Source organism: Muntiacus reevesi, chromosome 4 (assembly GCF_963930625.1).
Source record: "Muntiacus reevesi chromosome 4, mMunRee1.1, whole genome shotgun sequence".
Classification (NCBI taxonomy): Eukaryota; Metazoa; Chordata; class Mammalia; order Artiodactyla; family Cervidae; genus Muntiacus; species Muntiacus reevesi.
In genome coordinates, this window is record NC_089252.1 from 55344589 (window position 1) to 55366742 (window position 22154).

The 22154-nt window shown below is 50.4% G+C and overlaps 1 protein-coding gene across 1 annotated transcript in view; it reads left to right on the forward strand.

The window, feature by feature from the left end:
• The window catches only part of LOC136167405 (O-acyltransferase like protein-like), a 47073-nt gene extending 46177 nt beyond the window's left edge, over positions 1 to 896 (forward strand). Inside the window, exons 14-15 of the mRNA XM_065934995.1 lie at positions 289 to 431; positions 741 to 896. Of these exons, the coding sequence (XP_065791067.1) occupies positions 289 to 431; positions 741 to 896 (299 nt within the window). The remainder of the gene's footprint in view (positions 1 to 288; positions 432 to 740) is intronic.
• The last annotated feature ends 21258 nt before the right edge of the window (positions 897 to 22154 follow it).

Below are 22154 nucleotides of genomic sequence, written 5' to 3' on the forward strand. Positions count from 1 at the left end.
CTTAGCACACAATTAAAAAGAACATGGACTTCCTTGGTGGTCTGAGGGTTAAGACTCAGCCCTTCCTTCCAATGCAGGCGGTGAGAGTTTGATACCCTGTCAAGGAACTAGGATCCCATAGGCTGCACGGCATGGCCAAAAAACCCAGAAAATATATAATGAATAAAGACCTTCTTAGAAGAAGGTTCACAGACTCAGGGGCAGGACCCCCAGGGATTGCGGTGAGCCCCCGTATCCCCAGGCGCAGGAGGGGCTCACCGCTCCGGGAATCGGTGCCTGTCCCCCCAGGCCTGGTGACTCGGCTGCTCTCCTGCGGAGTCTGGACTTCCCTGGCCAGCATCAGCTACGCTTGTTACCTGGTGCACCCCACCCTCATCATCCTCTACAACGGGCTTCAGGAGACGCTGATTCACTACACGGACGTCAACATGGTGAGGCGGGCCCGCCCCCAGCTGGACGCGGCATCACCCTTTGTTCTCTCCTGGAACAGTACAAGCTATTGGCTTCACGAGAAGCTTCTTCTCTGTTTATTTCTCAAAAGCCTATTGTCCTTTGTTTTATTGGAGGGGGGACTTCAGTACAGGGTAGTATCGTTCTTTCCTTCTCTTTATTTTTAATGTTTGCGGCTGTTTGTCTTACAGATCTATTTCATACAGCCAGGATGGGGCCCTTGAGGGCCCAAACACAACCGGAATCTCGTAGTAAGACTGTGTGTCCACCCTGTCCCCCTCTCTCTCTAGTTCTATCTCTTCTTGGGACACTGCTTCCTGACCTTCATCGCTGGGCTGGTCCTGACGCTGTGCATTGAGAAGCCATGTCAGGAACTGAAGTGGTGTCTGCTGAAATCAGTGTCCGCAGGGCCAAGAGCTTCCGGAAAAACCCTGGAGAGTGGATGACCCTTTGTGGGAGGCGATGAGCAACACCAAGGGTGGCTTCGTTTATGTCACAAATGCTTGTGTTTCTTAAACAGGGTGTGAATCAGATTTTGTGAATATCTAAGGTAGACAAGTTCTCTGTGTTTATTATATAAAAGCGTTCTGTGATAATCTGTTTAGTATTTGTAGCATGATAACTGGCCCCAGTGCAACTTTTTAGCAAAAAAAAAAAAAAAAAAAAAAAAAATTGAGATTTTTTTTTTGGGTCTTTTGGGTCTACATGTATTTTCTTTCTCACTGGTCATTAAAAAGCATCAAAGGTAGTGAATTTAATATACCTTGAGGTTAAAATGTTCTCTTTTCTTGGTAAAATCACAGTATGTCCTTTGCACATCACAATTGTTTTTGTGTTGCTATGATGCCTTCATAGACTCATACGTTTATCCTGGATGGTATGATCCACCGTGTACACAGTTCATGGGTTTGTCATTATAGGCATTTCAAGCATGATTCATTTTATAAGAGGGCATATGCTATGAGTTGAATTGTGGCCCCTGGAAAAGATAAAGGAAGTCCTAAACCCCCGGTGCCTTAGCAAGTGACCTTATTTGCAGATCTGGTAACTGAGTTTAATTGAGCTCATGAGAGGGACTTCCCCGGTGGTCCAGTGGGTAAGACTCCACCTTCCAATGCAGGGGGTGTGGGTCCCATCTCTGGTTGGGAACAACGGTCCCACATGCTGCAGGGTATGGCCAAAAATTTAAAATAATAATAATAATAATAGTAAAATAAAATTAACTACCTTAAGTATGAGGCTTCCCAGGTGGCACTTCCCAGGTGGCTCCAGTGTTAAAGAATCCACCTGCCAACGCAGGAGACACGGGTTTGATCCCTGGGTGGGGAAGATGCCCTGGAGGAGGGCATGGCGAGACCCACTCTAGTATTCATGCCTGGAGAATCCCTTTTACCGTGGAGCCTGGCGGGCTACACTTCATAGGTTTGCAGAGAACTGGACACGACTGAAGCGACCTAGCATCACACATGCACCTTAAATACATCATTTCAAAAGCTGAGATCACGGGGTCGGGGAGTGGCTGGCCCTCATCCAGTGTGCCTGGAGTCCTTACGCAAAGGGGAGGTCTAGGCACAGAGACAGACGACGTGGAGACACCAGGGGGAGATGGCCGTTGGCCAGCCCTGGGGCTCCGGGGGCTGCCGCAGCGCAGAGACTGGGCGAGGCGGGAAGGCGTCTCCCCGGCGCCGCAGGGGGACCGGGGCCCCGCCCGCACCTCGATTCCGGACTTCCCGCCTCCAGGACGACGGGATGATGCCTGTCTGTTCTGAACCGAGCGGGTGGGGATAGAAGCCACACACGGGGTCTCCTCCTTCTCCGTTAGAGGCCGTGTCGGGGGACGCTGTCTGTCTGCTGGGGCTCCTGTAACTGAGAGCCGCGAGCTGCCACTATCCCTTGGACAGCGGAGCCTGGCGGGCTGCAGTCCATGGTGGGCAAAGGGTCCGACAGACCGAGTGGCTGACACTTTTTTCACTTTCATCCCGACTGCACGTGTCCCACATTACTTGTAACAGCGCCTCCTGTGCACGTAACAATCGAAGGGTTCGTTAACACCCAGGGGTGAGCAGGCGCTTCTTGGCACCGCACGCCCTTACCCGTCCTTCAAGCGAGTCTGCAAAGAGCACTGCGGCGTGGGGCGGGCTGCAAGCCCGGCGTCCTGTGACAGCCGGCGGCTGGCCCTGTGCGTCCCCAGCCGGCCCTCCCGGCCCCGGCTCCGGAGGTCTGCTCTGCGGGCGGGATCTGACCCGCGCGAGGAGCCTGACCCACCCGGGTCTGTCGGGTCTGGCCTGAAACCGGCCCCAAGGTGGCTTCCCGGGCGCCTGCCAAGTTCATCGAGTTCCTCGGGGGCCCCCTGGTGGCCGGCTCAGCACCTGCGCCCGACTTAATTGGGCCTCGCAGGAGATCCTGCGGGGGGCGATCGCTAAACACAAGGAACGCGGCCGACCCCGCGGACCCCAGTGCGGACGACTCGCCTGCCAACGCTGCTCTGATCGCCAAGTGCTTCTTTATGAGGCCGGACACCTGGGGCCCTTGGAAACAGCTTTCCAGTTACCAACAGAGACTTCGAATTTTTTTTTTTTATAAGAAAAAAATGCTCCCCCTACAATTGCAATTTCAAGCAACGTAAAGTAGGGATAAAGAAGTCCAGTTCTGTTCTGGCTATTGTTCCAACCCAGAATTCCCTAGAATTTTACGATTTACGGAATGCGTGGACATTATTTGGATTCTGTCCTTTATGTCCTTGGGAGGGCGACGGAACAACAGCAAAACAAATTGTAGAAAAGCATGTAACCTTTACGAGACCATCGGAAACGCAAGCCCTGTCTGGGCATTTGATGATATCGAGGACTTTTAAATTTTTTAATCTGATAATGGTATAGGGGTTATGCATTTTTAGAGTTCTTATCTGTTAGACGTGTACTGAAACATTTATGGACAAAATGATATAAAGTGTAGTATTTATCTCAAAATAATATCTCGAGGAAGTGGGAAAGATGAAACAAGATTGGCCATTTAGTGACAGTTTTTGAAGCTGGTGACAGGTACGTGGGACCTCATTATACTATTTATTTTTGTGTATCTCTGAAGTGTGTGTGATTACAAACACATTTACAGAGGCAGAAGGATCAGGATAGAGTAAGTGTTGATTGATAGGCATCTCCTCCAGTTCCTGGAATCCGTGTTTCATCCCCACATACCTGCCCGTAGAAAAAAACAGTTCACATCATGTACACACTCTGCCACATCAAAAATGGGTGAGCACCAAGGACCTACTCTAGAACACAGGAACTCTGCTCCATGTTCTGTAACAACCTATCTGGGGGAAGAATTGGAAAAGAATAGATATATGTATAACCGAGCCACTTTGCTGTGCGTCTGAAGCTAACACACATCGTTAATCAACTATTGTTGTTCCGTCGCTAAGTCGTGCCTTTGCGACCCCACGGACTGCAGCACATCAGGCTCCTCTGCCTTCCACTCTCTTCCAAAGTTTGCTCAGATTCACGTCCACTGAGTCGGTGATGCCATCCAACCATCTCGTCCTGCCCCGCCCCCTTCCCCTTTAGCCTTTGGTCTTTCCCAGCATGAGGGTCCTTTCACCTCTTGGCATCAGGTGGCCAAAGTACTGGAGCTTCAGCTTCAGCATCAGTCCTTCTAATGAATATTCAGGGTTGATTAATCAGCTATACTCCAATATATTACAAAAAGTAAAAAAAAAAAAAACTCCCAAATTATTTCTGAAGATGCCACAGTCAAAACATTTCTGTTCCTGAAAATGCTTGTATGGGTTATGTTTTAGTTTCTGCTGTGCTGTATCATTGATAATCTCTAAGCTGTATGCAAGCAAGAAGAAAGCCATTTAGGCAAGGAATGAATAAGAATGTTTAGTAAAATCACAAAAGCATTCATCTTTAAAAAAAAATAGGTCACATCAGCAATACAGGGTCACTGCCGATGAGTCTACAGGAATTCTGCTCTAAGTGCCTCCCGGCTGGCTCCGGGGCAGCCCAGGGGCGTCTGGAGACTGCCGAGCTGGCTCTCCCGTGCCGCCGCCCCCCGCCGTGGTCAGAGCGGCTGAGGGCTGCTCGCCAGGGCCTGGCCTCCCGGGGGCACCGATGCCCACGCCTCCGCCCCCAGCGGCCCGCCTTGCCGGGGGCTCAGGTGCACCGCGTGCGCGTGGGGCGGGCTCGGCGCTCGGCCGCTGGACCCCCGACCCAGTCACTTCAACTCGCGCCACCCGTGCCTTCTCCCTCCGCCTCCGACGCCGGGCGCTCGTCCTGCGCTCATGGAAACCTCTCTTGCGGGTTTTCCTCTTTCTAAGAGAAGTCTGTCTCCCGTGGATGCCCTGAGCCCAGGGGCGCTGGTGTGGGGCGCCCCGCGTGGCAGCGCTTCCTCTCTCCATCTGTCCTGTTTTCCGTGCGTCCCTCCTCACCACCGTGACCGCCACACAGTGGTGGTAAATAAATGTCAGCTGACACGCCGATATAATCAACCCGTTCAAGTTTAGGTGAGGTGGTTTCCTGTTTCCCAGGAGGCTCCTGGTACAGATCGGCAGGCTTTGTCAGCTAGGTTTCACTTACCTTAAATTTTCTAAGAATCCTCCCCTCAAATGACCGAACCAGACCCCTTCCAGTGAAGCTCAAAGTTGAGAAGCCCCAGGGCATCTGAAGGGTCCAGAAGCCTTTAGAGCTTTAATCCCTCAACCCCAAGTGGAACTGAAATCAACCCTGTGCGATATAGGCTGAGAAGCACCCACTTTTGCGAAACCACCCAACATCCGTGTCTCTTCCTCTCTTGCTAAACAAACGCTGAGTTTTTCCAGTATCAATGTGCCCAGACAGACGGAAAGACGTGTGTTTAGTATAAACCGTTTCATCCGCCTGTGTGCTGATGCTTGTCCAAAGTATAATTTTACCCTTTAAACGCAGGCCACCCAGCTAGCTCATTCATTTTCAGTGCTAATCCTGTTCTGTGGTATGCATCTGTGCCTTATGTGTTACTCCATTTGCCAGTTGGTAGGTAGGTATTTGGTTTGTTTTCAGCTTTCTGTTGTGGCAAACATGGTTGTAACCAACTCCTTCTATGTGCTTCCTCATGGAAATGAATTCTGTTTCCAGAGAATATAGTCAGGGGAGGCGTTGCAGGGTTATAGGCTGTATGTATATTCAACCTGGGCTCATGTGGTAGAGAATCCACCTGCAATGCAGGAGACTCAGGTTCAATCCCTGGGTTGGGAGTTGGGAACATCCCCTGGAGAAGGGAACGGCAACCCACTCCAGTGTTCTTGCCTAGAGAATCTCCATGGGCAGAGGAGGCTGGCGGGCTGCAGTCTGTGCGGTTGCAAAGAGTCAGACAGGACTGAGCGGGTAACACTTTCAGTTTAATATTCAACCTTACTTGATAATGACACGCAGTTTCCTAAAGTGATTTTCCAAATGTACCCCTCCACTAGTGGCAACAGGGGATAGATACTATTACTCCGGATCCTCCCCTTGGTACTATTGACTTGTTATTAATCAGTTACTATTAAATCCTGGACAAGAGTATGGTAAATTCTCATCACTTCACTTTGCATACTCCTGTCTAGCAATGGGAATGAGTATTCTCAGTGTGGGTTTGGGCCATTTCTCTTTTCTGGGCTGCTTGCCTGTCATTTGCTCCTTCTCCTATTGGAGGCGTACCTTTTTATTATTGATTCTAAGATGTCCTTTATGTAATCTGAAGACTAATCCTTTGTCGATGGTGTTGCAAATGTGTTCTCCCGTGCTAAGTAGCTTCAGTTGCGTCCAACTCTTTGCGACCCCATGGACCGTAGCCCACCAGGCTCCTCTGTCCATGGGGTTCTCCAGGCAAGAATACTGGTGTGTGTTGCCGTGTCCTGCTCCAGGTTGTGGAAGCTTCGTCTATGATATGAATGCTTTACTTTTTAACACAGACAACATTATCAGTCCTTTCCTTTTGCCTTGCACTTTTCGGATCTTGTTCATAAAATCCATAGCAACGTTCTTCTGCATTTTCCCCATGGGGGGAGAAAGTGTAAGTTCCTGACGTCATGCTGTGAGTTCTCTGTAAGCTGTGTTTGTAAGGTTAGAGCAGTTCTCGCTAGGGGAGGGGGTGATTTTACCTCTCCAGGAAAAGATTTGGTAAGGTCTGCAGCCATTTTCGTTGTTTTTTAGTGGGCAGAAGGCATGGGATGCTGCCAAGCAGGGGGCTGGGGGAAGGGTTGATTGGGAGTTTAGGATTAGCAGATGCGAACTATTATATTTATATATATGATGGTTAAACAACAAGGTCCTACTGCGTAGCACAAGGAACCATACTCAACATCCTGCGACACACCATAAAGGAAAATAATTTCAAAAGAATGTATATAAACATATAACTGAATCACTTTGCTGTACACAGAAACCAACACAACCTTGTAAATCAACTCTTGCTGTTCAGTGGCTGAGTCCTGTCCGGCTCTGCGACCCCGTGGACTGCCGAACGCCAGGCTTCCCCATCCTTCACCACCTCCCGGAGTTTGCTCAGACTCGTGTCCATTGAGTGGGTGCATCCAGCCATCTCACCCTCTGTCATGGTGCTGACTCCTGGATGGCAAAGAGAGTGCGTTAGGGTCAACCCACGCTGTTCTTGGATGGGATTATTTCCCACCGGCAGGTCGGGGCTGTGCTAACCTGGCAGATGGGTCTCGGGAGGCGAAAAGCTCTACCTTTGTCTCTGGAGGGCTTCTGGTCCTCAGAAGCGAGTATTCCTGGGGCTAGGTACTAGGGAAGAGCAAGTCCTAAGACTGGAGAGTCGAACGAAGAGGTGAGAGTATAGTTGAGAGAGACCTCGAGTACTCTGCCTTGTTCAAGGCTGTATCATCACAAAGTTTAGTGAAGGTAGGAGTTACCCGGGCGTTGTGATAAAAGTCGGGTCCCTGATTCCTGCTTGTTCACAACAGAAGCCGGTGATTCCGATGACCACACTTGAAGAAACACGGATACTGACCCGGAGGGGGAGGATGTTCCAAAAAACGCTGCCAGGAGTTCAGGACCTTGGAGGCATGCCCACCACAGGGAGAGGGATGAGGAGGAGGCTGCCACCCACAACTGCCTCTGCCGGAGGTGCCCGTTACCATAGCAACAGGAGCCAAAGCTCAGGCCTGCCTGGCTTCCACTTCTTCCCCCAGAAACTCCGTGCAGGCGCGTAGCGAGGTCACCAGCAAGGCGCCCACTGGCTGCGGAGGGGGAGACAGCTGACGTGCGGAGTGCCAGCCGTCTTGCTGGCCCGGTTACTAGGGGCCTTGTACACAGTGGCGGTCTTCGGTGACAGTCACATGGGGTACAGTTATTGTCGCGCTTGGGGCTCCCCTCGAGAGGATTTTATGTGTAACCTTGCTCCAGGCCGCGTCAACTCTTCCGGTGGTCTCGCTCCTTCCAAGTGTTCCATCATTCTGCCAAATGGTTAGTTGCTGCATAGGAATTACCGAAGAACCCAGTCCCTGAGGATCTCTCCTTTCAGGAATGCAAAGTTCCGCTCACTGCAAGGATTTCTCTGTCCTGCGTGGGACCGTCACACCATATCAGTCCTCTGCCTGGTTTCAGGATCAGCTTGTCCTTAGTCCTCTGGCCCCAGGGCAGCACCTGTGAACAGCCACGGCTGGGGAGCTGCCGTGGAGAGCCAAGCAGGTCCGAGAGATTTCCCAGCGCACACGAGAGGAGCAGCGGGATTTTAAAGAGACCTTAATGTGTTTGGCCTGCTGGCTCTTAGTGGCGGCACGTGCGCGCTTCGGTCTTTGCCGTGGGCCCCGGTTCCCCGCCCAGAGCCCGGAACCCAGGCCGCCTGCACTGGGAGCGCAGAGTCCCAGCCCCCGACCACCAGGGAAGCCTCCCAGCAGAACGTTTGTGCTTGTCTCACCTCTGCCTTCCGGATCTCTCCTCGAATATCAAACCAGCGCCCAGGACACATGTCTACACTGAGCTTTGAGAATAACCCCGCAGTCCCACGGCTCCTCCGTATCTGTGATGCTTAAACTTTTGATCTCATGATCTCTTAACACCTTCAGAATTACTTGGGACCCATGGAGCCTTTGTTTATTGTGACGGTTACACCTACTGAGACTGAAAAGAAATAGTGTTGATTTAATACAGCAATAAATTTATTACAGGCTAACATGTTTTTATGAAAAGGTACCTATATTTTCAAGACCAGAATTAATGAGAATGCCACTGTGTCACAGTTTTACAAACCTCTGTAATTTCCAGTTTAACAGAAGATACATCTGCTTCTTATGTTATCTGCTTCTACTGCATTCAGTTGCAATATCACACACAGTGTAGATTCTGAAAAATTCCAGTGTATGCTCATGAGGGAATGGGGGGATAAAAAAGGAAATAATGAACTAGCATTATTATGCAAAAAGTTTTGACTTTGTGGATCCCCTGGAAGGCTATTAGGGACTCCAGGTTGTGGGGGGCAGGTGGGCACACCAAGATCATATTTTGAGAATCACTGCTCCAAAATAATATGCAAATTAAAGCCAAAAACGACTCTGGTCATAAATGTGCTTAGTCACTCAGTCGTGTCCTACTCTCTGCGACCCCATGGACTGTAGCCCACCAGGCTCCTCTGTCCATGGGGATTCTCCAAGCAAGAACACTGGAGTGGGTTGCCATGCCCTCCTCCAGGGGATCTTCCCGACCCAGAGATTAAACCCAGGTCTCCTACATAGAAGGAGGATTCTTTACTATTGAGACAAATATATCCTGCCTAGCAGAGGATCTCTGTGATAAAGCCTAACACAACCCCTACCAAGCAGGAATTCATAATTTGCAAAAATGAAGGACATGGTAAGACACATGTATATAATCATATACATACTGCAGTATACATATACAATCACATATATGTATATACATGATACAACAGACATGTATATTCATATACATAAACATGTTTTCTTTCTTTCCAAATTTTCTCTTAAGTCCAGAAAGATCGCTGTTACCTGCCTCGATTTCTCTTACTTCCTCTGCTCACAAAACATTATGAAACAACCACCACAGCAGCAGCTTCAGCCCTGTGGACCCGTGTCATGGCAGACTTTCATCACCTTCCCTCCGTTTGGGGGGAAACGTCCACTCCTGGGCTCCGGCGGCTTCCTTTGAATTAAAGAAATAGTTGTGCAGAATTCAGAGCAAGTTTTAGTTGCAAGTATTCGGGCGGCCACAAGAGGGCAGCACCTGAGAGACCAGGGCAGCGTCCCCTTGCTTTTTATTTTTCACCTTCTGTGGCACAATTTATTTTTAACTGGGGGATCATTGCCTTACAATATTGCGTTGGTTTCTGCCATACATCAGTCAGAATAAGTAAATATATGTCCCCCTCCTTCTGGAACCTCCCGTCCACCTCCCACCCCATCCCACCCCGCCAGGATGTCGAGGGCGCTGGCTTTGAGCCCTGTGGGTCCCATACACCAAACTCCCAGGGCTGTTTACATGAGTGATGCGTGCGTCCACTGCTCCTCTCTCAAACCGTCCCACCCTCTGCTTCCCCTGCGTCCACAGATCTGTTCCCTACGTCTGCGTCTCTGCAAATGGCTGCCCTGCAAATACCTTCATCAGTACCATCTTTCTAGATTCCATATATACGTGTTAATATAGAACATTTGTTTTCCTCTTCCTGACTTACTTCACTCTGTATGGTAGGCTCGAGGTTCATCCACCTCATTAGGACTGACTCAAATGCACTCCTTTCTATGACAGAGTAGTACTGGAACTCATCAGAAGCTTCCTAGGAAAACTGAAGACGTGAATCGTGAATTAGAAGCTCAGAGTGTTCATGGTTTCCAGCCTACTAGGAAATTTAGATTGTCATGAGGACCAAATTAAAGTTTCCACTTAATCCTTTGGGAGATATATCTATTATTTCTAATCTAATATAGCTCATATTTTCCAACTGTAAACAGCTGATTTCCACTGCCTTCTTCCTGAGAAAGTTGAAATGAAGCTAATGTTTCCCTTTTTTCCAGTCGTTGATATGAGCACTGCCTGTCAGGTTTGACTTCACTGTTCTTGCACCTTTTAACACTAATTGCATCAGAAAATGCCCAGATGGGCCCTCCTCCCTGCTTCCCCCCTCACTCAGGCCGAGGGAAGATGCTGGACCTCCGTCCTTGGTGACGGAGACCTTGTGGAGGGCGCTGGTTCCTGGTTCGAGGATGGCTGGGGGAGCCACTCAGCTCCAGGCTCATGTGGGAGCTCTAGGACCTCTGATCAAAGCTGACTGTGGGGACCAGCCCAGCGAGATCACAAACCCAAGGAAACATGAAACCCGCGCCCACTTAGGGGAGGGAGAAAAGGTTCAAGTGCCTCTGGGACCACTTGGGATCAGGCACTCAAGCCTTGGTGCCCTCTGGCATGGACCAGCCCTCAGACCGACTCCCACAGTCCCTCTTGAAAGCCTCACCGGTGCCTCTCTGGGTCTTGAATGGAGCCCTGCAACCTTGACGATGAGGCTGTCCTTGGTACCCCACGGAGAAAAAGTGCAGTGTGATCTAGGGACACTGGCTAAGGCAGAGCCTTGTCTGAGCAGGTCCTTCCCTCCAGCCTGGTGCCTGCAGCAGCAGCACCCAGGAACGTGTTAGAAATGTAGATCCTCAGTTTCCAGCCCAGACCACCTGCGGCAGAAACTCTGGGGCTGCAGCCCAGCAATCAGTGTTTGCACAGCCCCTCTGCATAATTGTCACGCACGCTCAAGTTTAGGGCCTAGCAAAGGGATGTTTATGTGGGAGTGTTTGTGGTTGCAAAGCCAGATGAGGCTGGAAGGAAATGACAGCGAAAATGACAGTGAGGATAAAAAAAAAAAAGAGTAAAAACAGAGAAGAGGAAAAAACGTCAAGCAAGTACAGAGCTTCCTCTCTCCTGCCGGGGCAAGTGTGAGAAATGATAAATGGCACCTGCTCCAGAGTATTAGACAACTGAATATCCATCTGGGCTTCCCAGGTGGCGCTCTTGGTAAAGAACCCGCCTGCCAATGCAGGAGACCCAGGAGACGTGGGTCTGACCCCTGGGTCAGGAAGACCCCCTGGAGGAGGGCATGGCAACCCACTCCAGTGTTCTTGCCTGGAGAATCCCATGGACGGAGGAGCCTGGCGGGCTGCAGTCCATGGGGCTGCAGAGTCGGACGTGACTGAAGTGACTTAGCGCGCGTGCGTGGCACATTTATTTGGCTGCAAACAACCCCTGGGGTAGTGACCTTTCCTTCAGCTAATGTCACTCCTCTCGTGGCCTGCAGAGCACATAGAGAAACTGGAGAACGGATGAAGGTCCTTAAAGTCTACCGAACACCGAAGACTTCCCAACACTGTGTATTTTTCCGAGCGAGTTTCTCCCTATTGGGATTTCAGATTATGGAAAGGTTAGCTGCCTCCTGTTCGCGGGGGAATTAAAACACGAGGAAAGAGGAGAACACACTGCTGCGCGGCGTGCTCCCTCCGCCCGCGGGCTACGCCCCTGAGCGCCGCTGCGGAGCCACGGGACGATTCCGCAGGCCTCCCCGAAAAGACCGCCCGGAGCCCGGGAGGCTGATGGCTGGTCAGCGGCTCCCCCGGATACGAGGGCGTTCCCGGGGCGACGTGCGGTCCTCGCTTCCAGGTGTCTGGAGCTCTGGCGGCGTGCGGCGGTCTCGGGCCTCAGTTTCTCTTTCTGGACAGTGGTGACTGAAGGGCGTTCGTACTTCGGACAGGCGCTGTGCCCCTTCTGTTCATTTCTGTTCCCTTTTCTCGCCTCTCATCACTCTGCTGGCTCTTTCGTGTTCAACAGTGCTCTCTGCTCCTCGAATCTCTCTCAGATCCACACATTCGGAGCTGTAATCTTAATTTTCATCTCATCCAGGGAGCCACTTGCCTGTCTTGTTTGAGCCCCAGAGAAAGTCGGCCTTGAGGATGAGAATGGGAAGCTGGCAGAGCTGGTTGTGGACTGACCCCCCTGTTAGCCTCAGTGTCCCCATCGGTAAAGCTTGCATGTACCAGACAGTCCTTCCGAACAGGTACTGAGCAACATTCGAAGTGGATGCTGTGAAGGTCCCCAGTGTATACGGAGGGAGGTGACGTCCAGAGGGGTTGAGTGAGTTCCCCGAGATCACACAGCTGGCCAGTGGCAGAGCTGGGAGTCGGGCCAGTCGCCTGCCCCCAGGGGCTACACCCTCGACACCGCGCCTCTTGGTACTTGAAGTCAAGCTGCAAGAAGGAAATGAAACAGCATGCGTGAGACGCTTGGAAAAGTGAAACCACCGAATGGAGGGAGGGAAGTGCGCGGACTTCTTCCAGCCAGGAGGACCCCCGCCCCGGCCTTCACCACTCTGCCAGTTACTGTTTCTGCCGGAGTGGTCCGGTCAGATCAGAGGGGTCAGGAGGAGGACGCTGTTTAGAGGCTGAAGCTCAGACTCAGAAGCTGCCTGACGAACATGCATGCAGGCAGGTACAACCAGAGCGACGAAAGAGGCCCTCCTTCTCCGTTGCAGTCCCAGACCGCCTGGCCCCTGCGCCCCGAAAAACAGCAGAGCTGGGCTGTGAGGCTGCAGGGACTGGGGGATCCAGCCCCAGGCTTCCCCTCAGAAAGTGGGGCTTTTACTTCCACTTGAAACTTCCTCTTCTTCCCCCTTCCCGTTTCTCTCCCTAATTCCTGCCTCCCTCTTCTCACCCTTTCCCTCTTTGTGAGAGAGCCTGCTATTGATCCGCCAACATCCATGTTCTCTTTCGTTCATAATAACAGACGCATAATAGCACATACTTAATATCAAAGTGGGGATGTTAGCAATGGGAGAGGCTATGCTTGTGTGGGGGCAGAGAATATATGGGGAATCCATATATCTTGGCTTAATATTGCTGTGAATCTAAAACTCCTCCGAAAGTCCTTAAGAAGAAGGAACACACCTTTTCAATTTAGAAAACTTGGAAAGATTGATGAAACCAAAGGAAATAAAATCACACAGTTCTATTCCCCAAAGTGGTGGAGAGATGACTAACATTTTGGTGTGTGTACTTCTAGGACTTTTTTCTATATAGACATTCATTTCACCCCTAGACAAATTTAAATGTGTTTAAATTTGCTTCCAGAGCAATTTCATCACTTCATGTCTTATACTCATGTTTTAGTTGTTGATCTTGACACTGCAAAACAAACGATAACTCTGAAAGCATATGGTAGGAAAATTATTTTCTTTGGTATTTAAAAGAAAGTGTCTGTGGGTTCACAAAAGAGAAAAAAACATCCCTCAATAATAGCAGGCATATAAGAAAATTAAAGTTGGTATCTAAAAAAGCTCTTTAACAGACTTGAAGTTGCCAGCCGGGAGGAGGTGGTGGGGAAGGGATGGATTGGGAGCTTGAGGGTTGTCATTGTTCAATTGTTCAGTCGTGTCTGACTCTTTGCGACCCCATGGACTGCAGTACACCAGGCCTCCCAGTCCATCAATGTCTCCCAGAGTTCACCCAGACTCATGTCCACTGAGTCGGTGATGCCATCCAGCCATCTCATCCTCTGTCGTCCCCTTTTCCTCCCGCCCTCAATCTTTCCCAGTATCAGGGTATTTTCCAATGAGTCAGCTCTTCGCATCAGGTGGCCAAAGTATTGGAGCTTCAGCTTCAGCATCAGTCTTTCTAATGAATATTCAGGGTTGATTTCCTTTAGGATGGACTGGTTGAATCACCTTGGTTTCCAGGGGATTCTCAAGAGTCTTCTCCAGGGCTTCCCTGGTGGCTCAGTGGTAAAGAACCTGCCTGTCAGTGCAGGAGACATGGATTTGATCCCCGATCTGGGAAGATCCCACGCGCTGCAGAGCAACTAAGCCCGTGCCCCGTGACTATTAAGCCTGTGCGCTAGAGCCCTGGAGCCGCAGCTGGTGAGCCCACGTCCATGGAAAGCCCTTGCACCCTAGATCTTGGGCTCTGGAACGAGAGAGGGCACAGCCATGAGAAGTCACACACCGCAAGTAGAGAGTAGCCCCCACTTGCCAAAGAGGAAAGATCACACCCGGCCAAAAATCAATATACATCAGTTTTGAGGGAAGCAGATGCAAACTCTTGTATAGGGAGTAGATAAACAGCAGGGTCCTACTGGTACCACAGGGAGCTATATTCAATATCCTGTGATAAACCCATAATGGGAAAGAATATGAAAAGGAATGTATATACGTATAACTGAATCACTTTGCTGTACAATAGATCTTAGCATGTTGTAAATCAACTATACTTCAATAAAATAATTTTAAAAAATCTTTTAATGTAGCTTACCAGAAACCCACATCTATTTCTTTAACACACGTGCCAACAGAAGTACTGAGCACTTCCTGACTCAACAATTAGAGACAGACATCTTGCTCCATATAATCCAGGCAGTCTGCCTGACGGCTGGCCGTGTAGGGAGAGACACGCCGGCTGTTTATGAATTCAGCAACACCCATTTCATCTGCTCTTAGTTACCTGCTCCTCTTGAATTCAGATGCAGACCAGCTCTGAAAGAATGCAACTCCCAGTGTTTCTCTGGTCAACCAGCTTACTTGCCTCACAGTGTTTCTCTGCGGTGTCCTCTTAAAGCATTAAAAAGACGCAGAAGAACAAGTCGATTAATTCTCTGACTGGTGGGTGGGCAGGGAGCTGCTGCGGTACCTGAGATGGGGGGATTTGGCAGCATGGCTCCTTTCATCCACCAACAGAAATGAGTCTCACCAACATCTCACGATCAGTGTCTAGTGGGTCCACGGCCACAGGGAGACAGAACTTTCACTTGTTGCTGGGAGCAAGAGAGGGGGCGTGGCCTGAGCAAGATGAGAGCTGCTTTCCAGAGGGGAGCGGAGGAGGGTGCTGTCTTTATCAGGCGTGGAGGTGAGCCCATCAGGGCGGTCACATGGATGGAAGCCCCACCGTCCACCTGAAGACGTGCTAATCCCTTGAAGATGGACTCTTTGATTTAAAACCCAACCCAAAGTCACTGCTATAATTTCCATAATTTCGATGAAGAGACAGAGACTCAGAGAGCAGAAGTAACTTGCTCAAGATTACACAGTTAGTAACTGACAGAGATGGGTTTGAACCAGGGCTAACTGACTCCTGGGGCCTTTGCTCCTAATCTGAACTCAAAGAATAGAAGGCAGTCCTCAGCCCGGCAGACTCCAGGCCCTGAGAACAAGCTGATCATATGCAGACGGAGGCTGTGGCCCATTAGAAAGCTACATTCCCTCTAATACCTGGCCCCTTGGCCACAGGGACACCCCCTCACCGGGACTAGGGCCTCATTCGGAATAAGGCTGGTGGCTCACTTGGGCACATAGGACTGCCCCCAACACCCCGTGCGTGGCCTGGCTGAGGGCCAAGGAAGGGAGGGGACCAAGTGGAGACGTGTCCACACGCTGCCTTCAGCCCTGACTTTGCCCTTTCTCCACGTCCAGGCAGCTGCCTTTCACCACCTCCCCCTCCATAGCCTTGACGCTTCCTTGAGATTGAGTTCCTCTTTTTTGCTGTGTCGGTTCTTAGCTGCAGCACGGGGATCTTTGTTGTGGCTCAAGGACTTTCTCTCTGGTCACAGCGCGCAGGCTTCGTTGTTCTAAGGCACGTGGCGTCTTGGTTCCCTGACTAGGGATGGAATCCTCAGCCCCTGCGTTGGAAGTTGGATTTTAACCACTGGACCATCAGGGAAATCCGCAAAAAGAGTTCTTGCAAAGTTCTCCTGATGGGCTACATGTTGGCTTTAGGGTCACGACCTTCTTGTTTTTCACTTCCAGGGTCTTTTGTCTGTTCCACAGCAGCGCCCCCGATGTAGTGCTGGAACAGTGGCCAGACTCGTCCTGGGTTCCTGACCTGCCTCTCCCGGGGCCTCCTGCTTGACCAGGATTCCTGTTGTCTTCAGCCCCTGACTGTCCTGCCTTCCTCCCCAAATTCCTTGTTCTTCTCAGGGCTCTGTCTTAACTCTCTGCCTCGCTTGCCTCAACCCCCTTCTTTCTCCTGGATTCCTGGATGTTAGTCTGATTTCCAGCATCCCATTGCTCGGGAAAGAGTCTTTCTAGAATCTGTAGACTGAACAGGGGTATCGAAACCAGGGACTGGCACCCTTGCTGGGGTCAGATGTATAGAGGGGTTGAAGGAGAGTCAAGCTTGGGTGCGGAAGGTCCTTGGTCAGGATGGAAATGTCAAGAGTCAGTGCTGAAATCTGTGCTAAAAAAAGCCCAGCAAAATCCCCAGCCTGAGAAAAACCCCGGACAGGAGCCAGCTGGGGCTGGCGTGGATGGAAGTGAGAAGGCACGAGTGTTAGATCTGGATAAAATCAGGCGGGACATCTGCAGAGGTTGCGTGGACTCGAAGGCCTAAGGTGGTATTTAAAGCCCAGCTTCTTGAGGCTTCCCTGGTGGCCCAGTGACTAGGGCTCCATGCTCCCAGCGTGGGGGGCCCGGGTTCCATCCCTGGTCAGGGAATGAGACCCCTGATGTCGCAAGTGACAGTTCGCATGCTGCAACGAAGAGCAAAGATGCCTTGTGTTGCAACTAAGATGCGGCACAGACGAAAAAAAAAGGCTTCTGGTCAGCCTGCTGATCTCGTGTACAAAGAAGTGTCTCTCATTCCAGACCATTCAGTGAGCACCTAAAGACTGATCTGCCTCAGCTTCTTTCTCCCAAGGCCCTCGCAGGTCCTAACTCACTTTGGTCCTCACTGCATGCTAAATCGCTTCAGTCATGTCCAGCTCTTTGCAGCCCTATGGACCGTAGCCCGCCAGGCTCCTCTGTCTGTGGGATTCTCCAGGCAAGAATGAATACTGGAGTGGGTTGCCATGCCCTCCTCCAGGGGATCATCCCGACCCAGGGATGGAACCCTCAGCTCGTAAGTCTCCTATTAGGTTCCTTACCCCTAGCCCCTCCTGGGAAGCCCTTGATGCATCAACCCTAGAAGATGAACACCCCTGGCCTGGGACAGAGCAAGGGCGGCAAATCCAGGCCAGACTCCGGTGTCCCTGCTGCAGACTGTGAGGCAAGGCAGCTGGCTGGGCGGGAAAGGCAGAGTCCGGAACGACACGTTAAACAATACAGTCCTTCAACAGAAGAACCGCCGGGAACGCGGAGAGGCGGCGCTGGCTGGACTGGCCCCCGAGACTCTATTTTCTGTACCTTCTGGGTTCCTGGCATGGGGCATGAGAAGAGGCAGGGCAAAAACCAGCTGCTGCCAAGTTCGGTGATCGGCACCAGGAAGCGCAGCAGGCTTCGGGGGGTGTATTTCAGGCGAAAGGCTCCCCAGACACGGCCACCTGGTTCCCAGACAAACAGGTGATCGCAAACACGGCTTTGTCCCTCAGTTTTACCACCTGGACCTTGTTTGCTGTTTGCAGAGGCTGGTCTTTCGTAACCTCCATGCTTCAATTCAGGAGCACGCTTCAGGCTAATAGCACTTCAGCAGGATTCGTGGAGACAAACAAGCCTAGAATATTGTTGCTTTCTCTGTCAGCTAAATAACCGGAATCCTGTATTAGTATGAAGGCCTCTAACCAGCAAGGCAAACAAAGTGATGGGAAATACATTGTTTTGCAAATTGAAAGTTCAACTGATCGGAGGAGCTGAGGAAGTTCTGCTCACCAAACACCGGGAGCACGTGTGGGTATAGATGTTTATTCCAAGTGCGAACTAAGTTGCTTCGGTCATGTCTGACTCTGCTCGACCCCATGGACTATAGCCCGCCAGGCTCCTCTGTCCACGGGGATTCTCCAGGCAAGAAGACTGGAGTGGGTTTCCATGTCCTCCTCCAGGGGATCTTCCCGACCCAGGGATCGAGCCCGTATCTCTGATGTCTCCTGCGTTGGCAGGTGGGTTCTTTACCACTAGCGCCACCTGGGAAGCCCATTCCAAGGGCAGATCATCTTTAATCATTCAGAGGAAGAAGCCCTGAGACAGTCAGAAGATGCAGGGAAGAGTCTCAGGCCAGGTTACTGTGTTAGGAGAGAAGGAAAGAGTTTCCTAATGACTTCTGCCCCATCCCTGTCAATGGGAGGATACACAACTTAAGATGCTTTCCAGGTGGCGCTAGTGATAAAGAACCCGCCTGCCCATGCACGAAATGTTAAGAGACAGGGGTTCAATCCCTGGGTCGGGAAGATCCCCTTGGAGGAGGAAATGGCAACCTACTCCAGTATTCTTGCCTGGAGAATCCCATGGACAGAGGAGTCTGGTGGGTTACAATCCATGGGGTCACGCAGAGTCAGACAGGACCAAAGCAACTTAGCATAGGAATGTCATATTTGAGAATCAATCTCTTCACAAGCCCAACAGTGAAAGGGCCTAATTTCATTGTCATTTTAGGGAACTGTCTTACAAGCTTCCCAAAGATTGTCTGACGCTCTAGACAGGAGAATGCAACTTTGTCCCTGTTACTATTTTCTCTTGATCAGGGCCCAGGACCTTCAATCTGTAAAGTTAGATGTTGGGAGGCTCAAAAAGGGAGGGGTCACATGTGCACTCATAGCTGATTCATGCTGTTGGACAGCAGAAACCAGCATAACGCTGAAAAACAATTATACTCCAATTTAAAAAATTAAAAAAGAAAAGAGGAAAGTTAGATGTTAGTCTGTAGAAAATAATTGCTGATGAGATGCAAATGACTTTTGCTGGTAAAGGACATAAATCCAAAAGTTATGAACTTTTTTTGTGCCCTATAGGATATTAAGCCATTTAAAAAATATAATTTAGGGACTTCCCTGGTGGTCCAGTGGTTAAGAATCTGCCTTCTAATGAACACAGGGGCCCCGGGTTCGATCCCTGGTCAGACAGCTAAGATCCTACAGGCAACTAAGCCCTTGTACCACAACCAGAGAGAGGCCTGCCCGCTGCAGCAAAAAATCTCTCATGCCCCAGCAAAGAGGAGATCTGGCACGTCACCCCACATGGCCGTAAATAAATAAATGTTTAAAAATATATACAAATTAGAAATCATAACCCAACATTCTTTCTATTATCTATCTATCCATTTACTTACGCGAATTTCTTGTATCTTCTCTTAAAGTGGCTTTGTCAGTCTGCTGGTTCTGTCGTTAACAAGTTACAGAAAACTTTGACATGCACTTACTATGCATTTGAATGAGACTGTATTTTTTAAATAATTTGGAAAATATACTTGGATATTCCTATATTCAGTGCACGTGATCCGTTAACATCCAAGCCCTCGGCCACCAGATCAAGATATATATTCAATAGTGATGCTGGTCCTCTGAGTCCAAGCTTTATTATCATTTCTGCTCTCTCAGGGATTCCTTTACTTTCCTGACAGTTCAACTGTGCATTAAATCTCAAAAAAAAAAAAAAAAAGTTCAGTGCACTGTGTGGAAAGAGGTCTCTCTGAATATCTAGTCTGCCATATTGATCAAAATGGAAGTCTGTCCAGTTGACTATTTAAGCAGTGAGATGTTCATTGTATTTTTGCTAATTGGACCTTCCTGTAGGAGGAAAGCGCCTCTGTGGGTTTTCCATCATCCACGCTGATAGCTTACCAAGGCCCCCAGAGGAAGGGAGCGGGGCTGGGGCAGGGAGGAGAAGAGTTTGGGCAGCCACAGGGCAGCCCAGAGGCTGAATTCTAAGACACGCGGGTGGGGGCGGACACCAAGGAAGCACGGAGGAACCGCAGGAGGCAGGGTCTTCATACCCACACTGAGGTCTGCCCCGTGGTGGTCGGTGTGCGGGCTGGAGAAGAATTTCCAGACACAAGGCAGAACGAGAGGAGAATAGAGTTTATTAGAGTGGGAGACGCTGTTGGAACAGCGGGCAGGCTCTAGGAGAGCCCACCCCTTTCATGGGCTAGTAGCCAATTTATTTGGCCTCAAGACAGAGAAAATTCCCGCGGGAAGGGTGGCATTAGGTGATTGGTTGGGGTGCCATAGGGTGGGTATTGCACCTAATACGGAGTCAGGAAGCTGGCCGGTTTAAGTCAGGGAGGCTCATAGCAACAGTTGCTATGGAGCTCAGTCGGTTCCAGGGATGACCGTGTACAGGACTCCGTATCTGTGGCCTTCGTACAAGGTTTTACACCTGTGACCTTGGAACGGGGCTCCGCCTCCCCAGAGTGACACTTGGAACTTCAATGTGGCTGAAGCCCTTCAAGGGTAAATAAAGAATGGCATCGGCAATAAAACGGCTGCCTGCCCGTGCCTGCCCCTGGCTGGAGGACCCCTCGCTGGATGCTTTCTCCTTCAAGGCTGTGTCTGCGCTGCGTTCCCTCTGAGTCCTGCTTGTTTCTGCTTGGGGACCGACTGTGATGAACGGACCCGAAGGGAAGAGCTCTAGGACTGAGCTTGTGGACCACTGACTGTGCTCCCGCGAAGCTCTGGGCCTGGAGTGTGCCCCGTGCAAAGGCTAGCAAAGACAGGATAAGAAATTCGGATTAAAGAGAAAATCAGAAAATCACAGGTTGTGAAACTGTTGGAGCGCCCACCATGTGGGAAGTGCTATTTGGGGTGTCGTTGGTTTTTAAAGGAAAATTTCTAGACTTTCCAATTCAGTCCTGGTTTAAAGTATTCTGCCCCAGTCTCAGACTAGCTGTCAGAATTTTGTCTCCATGTTTGGAATGGAAACGACGTAATTATACCCAGAAAATGTCAGTTCTTTCTAGTTGGAATCTGCTATTGACTGGTTAAATAAGCCAGACAAGTCACCCTTTCTCTCAGCCTCTGTCTCCTCTTCTGCAAAATGCAGAGGCCCCTCCAGAGTGGGTGTCTGTTCCCTGGTCCTGCCTGGAAACCCCTCCATCTCACGGGAACAATATGCTCGTTTGGGGAAGGGTCCCTGTCCCCCGGTAGATCCCCAATCATGAACTTCTGAAAGGGCTCTAGTCATGATTTCCTGCTACCCCTGCCCACAGGAGTGGCACAGATCCCAAACCAGTTAGAATCCTCCATCATGTTCCCTCTGGGATTAAATGTTTCATTTCCCTTCAACCCCTGAAGGCGGGCACATGAAGAAAGTCAGTCTGAGAGAATGAACCTGATGTGGTTGGAAGATGGGAAGAAGACAGAAAAGGAGTGGGGAGAGCCAGGGAGAGGTGGGAGGGGGGAGAAAGAGGTAAAGGGGAGAAGAGGAAAGGGGGGGAGACAGGGAGGAAAGACCCTGAGTCCTGAGGCCCGATCGCCCAGCTCCTTCCCTGGAAAGACGTAAAACCAATACACGCCGCTTTGTGAATAATCAACTTTGAGTTGGACTCTGTCAGTTGCAACCCAGACAATTCTGACAACTCTTGACCACAAAGATCATTTCTAGACTCCATACGATTACGTAACTTTGTTAAGCCAAAAGTATCTTGTTCATAGAGGCTTCTCCCATGGCTCAGTGATAAAGAATCCGCCTGCAATGGGTTTGATCCCTGGCTTGGGAAGATCCCCTGCAGAAGAGAATCACAACCCACTCCAGTATTCTCGCCAGGGAAATCCCATGGACAGAGGAGCCTGGCGGGCTACAGTCATGGGGTCGCCGAGAGTCGGACGTGACCGAAGTGACTTAGCACGCATGCACGCACCTGTTAATAGATGACAAAATCGCCACTCTTAAGTGACTTCTGCACTCAGGGACAAGGCAGGGATCAGGACTCTTATTTGGAATATGTAGTTCTGGGGTTTGAAAACATACTCATAAACATACCAATCCAGAAGAGGACTGAAGTCCCCCAGGGGGCACGCTGGCCGGTGAAGGAGCCCTCGAGAAGA